Raw genomic sequence first — 10,722 nt, 5'->3', positions numbered from 1 at the left:
TTTGCTGTACCCAAAACAGAAGAAACCTACTGTGTGAAAATCACCTCGTCACCAGCTGTCTCACTTTAAATCACTTCATTTTCTAACTTAGAGTCAACAGAGTTAAATTAGATCAAGTGTTTCCACAAGTATTTTAGCCCTGATTGCATTATATTTTTTTAATCTTACATAAGAACATAAAAGATTGGCTAAAGGGACTTGGTCTGGATTAAACTGCAGCTTTGAGAAGACACAGCCCCCCCCCATACTCTTTTTTTGTCTGTCCCCCACTAAGTCTACAGGGTGGCTCTGATCCTCACCAAGAAACATCAAGTCCTAGCCTTCCAGAAGCACCAAAGGCACTGGCTTTGTTTACCTCCATGTTCTGGGTCTGAATGCCAGTTTCTTAGTGTTTCTATTGCTACGACAAAATACCATGACCAAAACACAAGTTGGGGAGGGGAGGGTTTATTTGGCTTACACTTCCATAGCACATATCACTGAAGGAAGTCAGGACTGGAGCTCAAGCAGGCAGGATCCTTCAGGCAGGAGCTGATGCAGAGGCCACGGAGGAGTGCTGCTTACTGGCTTGCTCATCATGGCTTGCTCAGCCTGCTTTCCTATAGAACCCAGGACCACCAGCCCAGGGTGGCCCCACCCACCATAGTATGAACCCTTCCCAATAAATCACTAAGAACATGCCTTACAGCAGATCTTAGGAAGACATTTTCGCAGTTGAATTCTCTCCTTTCAGATGACTCTTATATGTCAACTTGACACAAGCCTAACCAGCACACCAGTCAAGAAGAGTGTGTTACAAGTGCTGCCAGAATTACAGCACGTGGAATTCATATTTATATGTATTTATATGTTATATCTATTTCTATGCCTTTATTACCAGCTTGCTTTCTAGAACTGAGATCTTTTCTTTTTAATTTTTTATTAATTTTTATTTATAATTATACACTGTAGCTGTCTTCAGACACACCAGAAGAGGGCATCCAATCCCATTACAGATGGTTGTGAGCCACCATATGGTTTCTGGGAATTGAACTCAGGATCTCTGGAAGAGCAGTCAGTGCTCTTAGCCACTGAGCCAATCCCCTGGACTCTTCAGTCCCCTGATGTTTCTTTTCTAACAAGCCAATGGTACTCAAGAATCAGTCAAGACTAGATTTAACTTTGAATTTGAAGATAGACAGTTGAAGACAATGCTAGGGCCAGGGTTGTAGCTCAACAGTATTAAAGTATTTGCCTAGCAAGTGTGAGTCTGTAAATTGGATACCCAACAACATTTAAAAAAAAAAAAGTCGGGCAGTGGTGACACTCGCCTTTAATCCCAGCACTTGGGAGGCGGAGGCAGGCGGATTTCTGAGTTCAAGGCCAACCTGGTCTACAGAATGAGTTCCAGGAACCAGGGCTACAGAGAAACCCTGTCACAAAAAACAAACAAACAAACAAACAAACAAACGTAAACTTCTTTCCAACCTCCATCTCAGAGCTGTCTCGAGGTTGATGCCTACCTAAGAACAGGATTGCCACCTATGAACTCCTCTTTAAGGAAGGCGTGATGGTTGCCAGGAAAGATGTCCACATGACCAAACACCCGGAGCTGGCAAGTGAGAATCTGCCCAGCCTTCGTGTAATAAGGCCGTGCAGGCTCTCAGTCTACGTGGAGGCTACGTGGAGGAGCAGTTTGCCTGGAGACATTTCTACTGTGACCTTACCAGTGAGGGCACCCACTGTCTCCAAGATTACCTGCACCTACCTCCTGAGACCGTGCCCACCACCCTGCGCCGCAGCCATCGCAAGACCCACAGGCCTGGGCCCGAAGGTCCAGAGTGTGAGCCGCCTGCAAGATTCCCCCTGGAGCCCCCCCTGCTGTGCCCCCTGAAGCTGACAAGAAAGCAGAGGCTGGGGCTGGCTCAGCAGCTGAATCCCAGATTAGAGGCGGCTTTGGTTGTAGACATGGTCAGCCATCTCAGTGAAGTTGGAGATTGTGTTGTAGTGAATAAACTTAAAAGAAAGAAGTAAGTAAATAAACAAATGAAGCTTATTGTACATATGAGAGCTTTATGGTTTTAAGGCCACGGCCTGTTCGTTCTGGAATACCTTGCCCTCACCTCTCACTGAAAAAGGGACGAGCAAATGAATGCTTTATTGACTGACTTCTGCACCACTTGAGTTCAATTCAGAATAACGTGGCCTTTACCTATAGATTCACTCCATTAAGATATTACTGAGTCTTCCCTGATCAAATAGTAAAAAGTTTATCCTAGACACCTTTTAACTCAAGGATACTTTTATTCGAGAATTATCCCTGCCTGACAAACTGTTAAAAATACATTCTATGTGGAACTGGAGAGATTCTCAGTGCTTAGAGTTACTGGCTGTCCTTCCCATGAACTTGGGTTCAATTCCCAGCACCCAAAAGGCAATCGCCTCAGATCCAACACCCTCTTCTGGCCTCCTTGGGCACCAAACATGGAATTAGTGCACAGATAATGCATACAGGCAAAAGGTCCATACCCATAAAGTAGAAATTAAAAATAAATTTACATTTTAAAAACTATGAATTCTGAGTGATTTTTTAAAATACATCATATATTTGAAATGAAATTCAAAGCTCAATAGCTCTTTCAGGACAGAAAAATAAAGGATATTTGGAGCTATGGTTCAGCTGGCACAGCGCTAGCCTGGCGTTAACACAGCCCTGGGCGCTGTCCCCTGAAACATGTAAAACCAGGCATGGTACCACGTGCCTATCATCCCAAAGTTCAAGGTTGTCCTTGAACATAGCAAGTTCCAGGTCATCCTGGGATAGTTGAGACTCTTATTCAAAAATAAATAAGTAAATAGTACAGCAAACTCAGTCACACTGGAAAGTGGGGTCTGTAGCCAGTCACAGCTCTGCCCCCTTGGTGACCATCAGGCACTCTGACCCCAGGCTACCATGAAGAAAACGCCCTTTTCCAGCTGAGTCTTTTTCTTTATGTCCTTTCCTTTTCTCTCTTTCTCCAGCCCAGCCCCAGACTAATAAGACTTGACTTCTAGGCTTTAAGGAATTGTCTTAGCTCATAGGTTCAAACATTGCCCTGCGGTTGTCCCCTGTGCCTCCGAACTCAACTTCTCATGAAGCTGGAAGCCTAGCTCGGCCTTGGCCTGAGACTCCAGGGAACGCCTCTGGCCCAGTTTCCCTCGGGTACCTGCCTCAGCGCAGAGAGCCCTCTCATTGGTTCTGTTAGGGGGATTTTTTTCCTTAAATAGTACTTCTCCAAGAATATCCAAAGTCACAGATGAAGTCAGGTGCGGCACCCGACACTGCTGGGGAAAGTTTGCAAGAGATGCATGCCTATTGCTCCAGATACAAGCAGCTCCGCAGACAACACCCTTGTCTTTCCCTCCAGGGTCCTGCGGTGCAGAATGGCACTCTAGGTTGAGATACTCAGAACAACCGTGGTTCTGTGAGGTAACCAACAGTTTCTGAGTTTATATTTCTCTAGTGTCTTGTGTTCATTGACATCAAAGAGAGTGCCTGTCTTCTATACAGAGTCAGACTCCTATGATTGTGATTATATCCAACAAATCTTTTTCCCTGTGAAATGTCTATCATGATAAGAAAGAGAATGCGTGCAACTGCTTCCTCCGAGAAGCCAAGAGAATGGTAAGCGGGCAGTCTCTGCTTTCCCTGTGCCTCGTGTTTTCTGTGTTTTAATTCTGCTGCTAACTGTCCCCCGCCCCGTTGTGCTCCCCGACCTTATAATTCCTTCGGTTCATCCTGGTCCTCCTCTGGGCATCCTTGATGTCTGAGCGACAGATGAGCACTTCCAACTCCCTGGCAGATCATCTCCTCAGCCGGGGACCCAAAAGTTCCCGTGTTTCCTAAATAGAGTATTTATACCCACTGCCTTAAATACCTTATCAGAAAGGTCTTTATTTACCCCTTATTTATCCCTTAATGCCTTAAAGACTGGGCATAAACCCTCTCACTCCAGAGTGTGCAAAGATTAAAGGAAGCAGATGCCCACAATGCAGTAAATGTATAGAAATAGATGCTGACTGTTAGCGCTTCGCACGTTCCGGCTTGCCCAGATCTCCAGGTAGGGAAACTACACTAAACCTTTGCTGTTACTGAAATAACCCTCAAATATGCTCACCACAGGCATGCTGCAAATAGCGTGAGTATGTAGGTGAGTCTGTGAGAAGAGGACAGCTCAGAAAACAACCCTTCCTGCTGCCAGCTCTGCTGTCCACCCCTGTGCTAATTCCCCATGTCCCCACGGTCCAAATGTTAGGCCTCCTCCCCCAGGACCCGCTCTCTGCCGTCTGTCTTGTGGCTCACACCTAGCCCCTCCCTCGGCTCTTTATTCCAATAATGTCTAAAAGCAGCGAGCGTGAGAATGCCACTTTTTCTCTCACATCCTTGTAATATCTTGAAAATCAAAGGAGAGAGGTAGCTTCGATCACATACAAAATGTAGATACAGAGATGGGCGGGAAAAGATCCTCCGGGGACACACAGGAGCCTGATCCTCCTATCCTACGCTGAGGCCCCTTTTAAAAAGAAACAGAACAGAAGAGATTTTCAGGATAGCTTCATGTGCAGATACCTTGAAATATCCCCATCTTTGTAGAAAACGTCTCCCATTTGACTAGTTCACACAGATTTCAAAGTATTTGCTTTCAATGGCGTTTACTACTTCCTTTCTACAGAATCCTCAAAAGTAACTTCCCCAGCTGCCTGTGTTTCCTCTTATTGGCTCTGAGCTCTCAACCTCCCAGAACACGAAGGTAGGTGTTTGTCCAGGCACATGGGTGAGGTAGACTTGGCTCTAAGATGGGCTGAGGCTTGGGTAGGTAGAATTGTTACTGTATCAGAAATAAGCTTCTCTTGGTGAGTTGTCACCTGTTTAAAGATTCCTGGCAAGGATGTAAGTATTGCAATCGCAGCAGCCTGAATAAATAAACAAAACTTTTTTTTAAATGCAGGCATATACCATAGAAACTGATTACAGAAACCAAACAGAAATGGAATATTGGTAAATCAGATTACAAGGGGCAAGTGATCCAGGACTCAAGATGACTCACTTACACAGTCCATGATTGGGTTTAAATTTATTTTTAATATCGCCATTATCAGGACTCTTAGCCCTCATGGACTCAGCATTTAAGTAAGAGATGTTTAAGAGAAAATAATAAAAGTTTTATGATGTACTGTTGGAAGCCTCTCCAAAGCAGAGGGCTTGGGTGGTTTGCAGGATGCACTCTGCTGACGGGGCACCCTTAACATTCAGGAGCTCTGACAAGATCAGCAAGACTTCTGCTGGGCATCAGAGAGTGGGGTCTTCCGGAGCCGCACGAGGGGTCTGGTCTGAAATGTCATGGAATGAGTGCCTGTGAAGTGGAAAGAAGGTGATGTGTGGAGACTGCTGTTATACTGTGGTCTGTATCACCGTCTAGAGATGGAAATGGAAATATATGTTTGCCACAGGAAGAGGAGACATAGTTCAGGCTAAGAGTAAAGTGAGAGAAATTGGGAGCTGAAGACGGAAGTCACCAGGATAGGCTATTTTTTTAAATAGTCTTTTAGATAGCATTGGGAAACCCATGGAAGTTTCGATTTGTAAAAATTAAAAGGAGGATATATTTAAAGTGGTAGAGAAAAAAACAAAAAATAAAGTGGTAGAAAAGGCAAGTGTAATGACAAAGAAAGAAGCAAATCTTTTTTGTTTGGTTGTTTTGTTTTGTTTTGTTTTTTCCAAGACAGGGTTTCTCTGTGTAGCCCTGGCAGTCCTGGAACTCACTCTGTAGACCAGGCTGCCTCGAACTCAGAAATCCACCTGCCTTTGCCTCCTGAGTGCTGGGATTAAAGGTGCGTGCCACCACTGCCCGGCAGAAGCAAATCTTTTTACATCAAAAATAACGAAAATGGCTAAAAGATTAAAGGTAGATGCATATCACAGTAAGAAATCATAGCTTGTCACTGTGATCCAAGCTAGACATTGAGTTGACAACCAAAGGAAAATTGTATCATTAATTTGTTCTTTTACAAGTTGCCACACTGACATTACAAAAATATCCTTGGGTAACAAAATTCTCACAGAAAAAATAGGAGATAGGGAGACTCTGTTTCCTGTGCATAAAAAGTGCCTAGCTATTCTTACAGATTCAGATTTTCTTTGAAATCAGCTGACACAATGGCTGAGGACATGTCCTGGGTGAGGCTCTGCTGCTGAAGTAAAATGTGCTGTCTACAAGGTCACTGGACTTCCGTACACACCAGCTGCTTTTCCATAAAAACTTAATATATATTTTATGATTACATTGTCATAAAGATAACTAAAAATAGTCTCATTATACCCATATTATACCCATGGTTTCTTTCTTTTTTTTTTTTAGGTAATATTTTATTTTGTACCTGAAATTAGCCCAAAGTGGCCTGGAACTCATAGCAATCCTCCTGCCTCAGTTTCTAAAGTGCTAAGCTCTAAGTCTTCACCACCACACCCATCTTCTTCTAATCTTTTTTTCTTAACCCAAAGATTTATTTATTATTATATGTAAGTACACTGTAGCTGTCTTCGGACACCCCAGAAGAGGGCATCAGATCTCATTGCAGATGGTTGTGAGCCACCATGTGGTTGCTGGGATTTGAACTCAGGACCTTCAGAAGAGCAGTCAGTGCTCTTAACCGCTAAGCCATCTCTCCAGCCCCATCTTCTTCTAATCTTATAGAAATACATTTTCACCTGCCATTGAAAGGTGGTAACCCCAGGAACTGTGCCCACTGTACTTAGTGGAATTGGCCCTGGTGATGAGCCATTGAATGACTTTGAACAAAAGGTGGGGAGAGAGGGGGAGAGAGAGAATAGTCTCTGCAAATATGTACTACACATCTTTAAAATTCTGAACTGCGAAGAGTGCAGTAGAAGCTAAGTCTCTGAGTAAGCGGAGGATGCAGAAACACTCACTTTTCCTGTAAATGCCAATAAGGAACAGCTAGAATTCCCTAGAAACTTGTGAACACCGTGACCTGAAATCAATGATGACCTAACAGGGATCTGAAACTTCCACAGAGACACAGGCGAGAGCAGCGCTAAGATGCCTGAGCAGAAGTCCAGGCAAAGCAGGGGGATGAACTAGATCCAAAGGACAGGTGACAGTCATTAGGGATGGCATCTCTTTCTGCTTTATCTTAAGGACGTGCCCTCCACAAATGGCCTGGAGCAACCACAGCGTCATCACGGAGTTCGTTCTCACCGGGCTCTCTGACGACCCCCTGATCCAGGCTCTACTTTTCGTGCTGTTCCTGGGGATTTACATCCTCACCATGACGGGGAACCTGATGCTGCTGGTGGTGATCAGGGCTGACTCCCACCTCCACACTCCCATGTACTTCTTCCTAAGCAACCTGTCCTTTCTGGATCTGTGCTTCTCGTCCGTCACGGTACCGAAGCTGCTGAAGGACCTCCTGTCTGCGAAGAAAACCATCTCAGTAGAGGGCTGCCTGGCTCAGGTCTTTTTCGTGTTCATCACCGCAGGAACCGAAGCCTTTCTTCTTTCAATGATGGCGTACGACCGCTATGCTGCTGTCTGCCACCCGCTACTCTATGGGCAGATGATGAGCAGCGAGCTCTGTCTGAAGCTGGTTCTGCTCTCATGGGGCCTGGCCTCTCTCAGTTCCATAGTCATTGTGCTCTTGGCTGTGAACCTGGACTTCTGCGAGGCCTACACCATACACCACTACACGTGTGAGCTGCCCTCTCTCTTTCCTCTGTCTTGCTCTGATATCTCCATCAACGTCGACATCTTGATCTGTTCCACCCTGCTGCATGGGCTGGGAACCTTTCTCCCAATCTTCTTTTCTTACGCCCGCATTGTGTCCACCGTGCTGAGCATGAAATCCACCACGGGGAGAAGCAAGGCGTTTAACACCTGCTCTTCTCACCTCATAGCGGTGGTCTTGTTTTTTGGGTCGGGCTTGGTTCGTTATCTTATGCCCACGTCTGGTTCTTCTCTGGATTTGCTCTCTTCCGTGCAGTACAGCGCAGTCACGCCCATGTTGAATCCCCTCATCTACAGCCTGAAGAACCAGGAGGTGAAGGCCGCTGTGAAAAGGACTTTGGGGAAGTGCCTGCGATGCTTGGAGTGACAGCATAGGCCCAGAATGGCAGGAAGATTCAAGATGGTCAGGCGTTTTCGACCACCGACGTAAAGGGAGGCCTACGCTGCGCTCCCTGGCGAGGCTAACAACGGAAAAGTATATAAAACTGTGTTTAGATAGATAATATACAACCTCTCTTGTCTTTGCTTTGTTCCCTAACATTTCTACAACTTTCTTCCTAAGTTACACAGTTAAGAGTTACAACCCCTAAACTGATACTTATTTTTAAAATATTTCTATTAATTTTCGACCTCATCCAATATTTTCTGATCATATTCACCCTTACTCTTTCTTCTAACTTCTTCAGCATCCATACCCACCATCCCATCCCCAACTTCATGTATTTTCTAATTTAAATTTTTTAAGAACTTGATATTGGATTCATATCACTTCTATCCCTCCTCTCCCCCTCCAATTCCTCCCATGTCCCCATCTAAATTCATGACCTTTTCTTTTATAGTTACTGTTGATGGTGGGGGGTGCAGACTGAGCAAGCCATGAGGAGCAAGTCAGTAAGCAGCACCCCTCCATGGCCTCTGCATCAGCTCCTACCTCCAAGATACTTCCCTGTTTGAGCTCCTGCCCTAACTTCCTTCATGTATGTGCACATGTGTGTGTGCATGTGCATGTGTGTGTATATGTGTGTATATGTATATATGTGTGTATGTGTATATATGTGTGCATGTGTGCATGTGTGTGTACATGTGTTATAAAACATACAACTCCATTTAGTATTATTCATGTGTTGATGTGCTGACCACTCATCAGGAGTCTCATCTCTGGAGAAAACAGATTCTCTGTCCTCAACAGCCATTGACTACTTATAGCTCTTGATCTACAGGTAGGCCCTTATGACATGCCCCTATAGTGTTAATATATTAACTAGAGCCGTAACTACGCAGGTCATTTTTAGGTAACAATATTGTTGGGATCTCACAAATGCAGTATCCCAGTCATGTCCAGAACACCTTACTTCACAGCAGACATCCAGGCCCTCTGGCTCTTAGAATCTTTTCTCCCCTCTTCCATGATGTTCCCTGGCCTCCGGTATAGGGGTTATTTATAGATTCATTATTTGGAGCTGCCCACCCCATGGTGTCTATGCATTCTGTTTAGTTTGGATTTCTGTGATCTGCATGGCCTAGGAACTGACAGAACTGTGGTATAGTAGAATGTAGAAACCAAAGACACACAGACACACTGTGCTGACTAGTTTGATGTCAGCCTGACCCAAGTTAGAGTTGTATGAAAAGGAGGGCACCTCAATTGAGAAATGTGTCCCTTACCTACAGCTGTAAGGCATTTTCTCTTTTCTTTTTTTTTTAAGATTTATTTATTTCATGTATATATGAATGAGTACACTGTGGTTGTCTTCGGACACACCAGATGAGGTCATCGGATCTCATTACAGGTGGTTGTGAGCCACCATGTGGTTGCTGAGAATTGAATGCAGGACCTCTGGAAGAGCAGTCATTGCTCTTCTGAACCATCTCTCCAGCCCCTGGCATTTTCTTAATTAGTGATTGATGTGAGAGGGCGCAGCCCATTGAAAGTGATGTCATCCCTGGGCTGGTGGTCCTGGGTGCTACACAAAAGCAGGCTGAGGGATGGAGAGATGGCTCAGTGGTTAAGAGGTCCTGAGTTCAAATCCCAGCAACCACATGGTGGCTCACAACCATCTGTGATGAGATCTGACACCCTCTTCTGGTGTGTCTGAAGACAGCTACAGTGTACTTATACATAAAACAAACAAACAAATAAATAAATAATTTTTTTAAAAAAAGCAGGCTGAGCAAGCCATGAGGAGCAAGTCAGTAAGCATCACCCCTGCATGGCCTCTGCATAGCATCAACTCCTGCCTCCAAGATCCTGCACCTGTCTGAGCTCCTGCCCTGACTTTCTTCACTAATAAACTGTTACCTGGAAGTATAAGCTGAAATAGACCCTTTCTCCCCAAGTTTGGTCATGGTGTTTCATCAGAGCAACAGTAGCCCTAACTAGGACAGAAATTGGTAGCATGATCATAGGGTACTGCTGTGACAGACCCGGCCATCTTGCTTCAGGGAGGGTTTGTGCAACGACTTTAAAACTTTGGGCTAGAAAAGCCATTGAGTGTTGAGAGCTCAGCGAGCTGTTCTGTGGGAGCTTGCAGGACGATTAAGAGCAGTGCAGATGGTGGAGGCCTGGCTTGTGGCGTTTCCTAGGGAAGCAAAGACTCCACAGGGACATTTGTGTGACGATTCTGTGCTCTGACCAGAATCAGCTGTAATTAACAAGAGACCAGAACCACTAAAGTAAAACCTTGCTTTGCTGGGACTGTGGATGCTGGTTACCTGGAGCTGAAGAATTGCCTCTGATTAAGAAGAGATTAGCATCCCAGACCTCTATGTTCCAGAGGCAGCCAAGGTTGGTAATATAAACATCAACCAGGTGATACTGGCTTTAAAGGCATGAAGGAGTCATGGAGAGCAGCTGAGGCTTGGCCAGGTGTGGTGGCGCACGCCTGTAATCCCAGCACTTGGGAGGCAGAGGCAGGCAGATTTCTGAGTTTGAGGCCAGCCTGGTCTGCAGAGTGAGTTC

At 45.1% G+C, this 10,722-nt stretch overlaps 1 protein-coding gene and 1 pseudogene across 1 annotated transcript; both read left to right on the top strand.

The window, feature by feature from the left end:
• Positions 1-1,501: 1,501 nt before the first annotated feature.
• LOC127667402 (40S ribosomal protein S10-like) lies at positions 1,502-1,967 on the top strand (annotated as a pseudogene).
• A 5,227-nt stretch (positions 1,968-7,194) lies between these two features.
• Positions 7,195-8,130, top strand: LOC127668093 (olfactory receptor 8S1). The gene has a single exon (XM_052161528.1). The coding sequence runs from the start codon at positions 7,195-7,197 to the stop codon at positions 8,128-8,130; it is 936 nt and encodes a 311-aa protein (XP_052017488.1).
• Positions 8,131-10,722: the final 2,592 nt, after the last annotated feature.

The sequence above is a fragment of the Apodemus sylvaticus genome, chromosome 17 (assembly GCF_947179515.1).
Source record: "Apodemus sylvaticus chromosome 17, mApoSyl1.1, whole genome shotgun sequence".
NCBI classification, from domain to species: domain Eukaryota; kingdom Metazoa; phylum Chordata; class Mammalia; order Rodentia; family Muridae; genus Apodemus; species Apodemus sylvaticus.
The sequence above is the reverse complement of the archived record's forward strand: the minus strand, read 5'-3'. Positions and strand labels throughout refer to the sequence as shown.

Coding starts and splice junctions, on each gene's coding strand:
- LOC127668093 (XM_052161528.1), top strand. CDS start 7,195: ATGGCCTGGAGCAACCACAGCGTCATCACGGAGTTCGTTCTCACCGGG.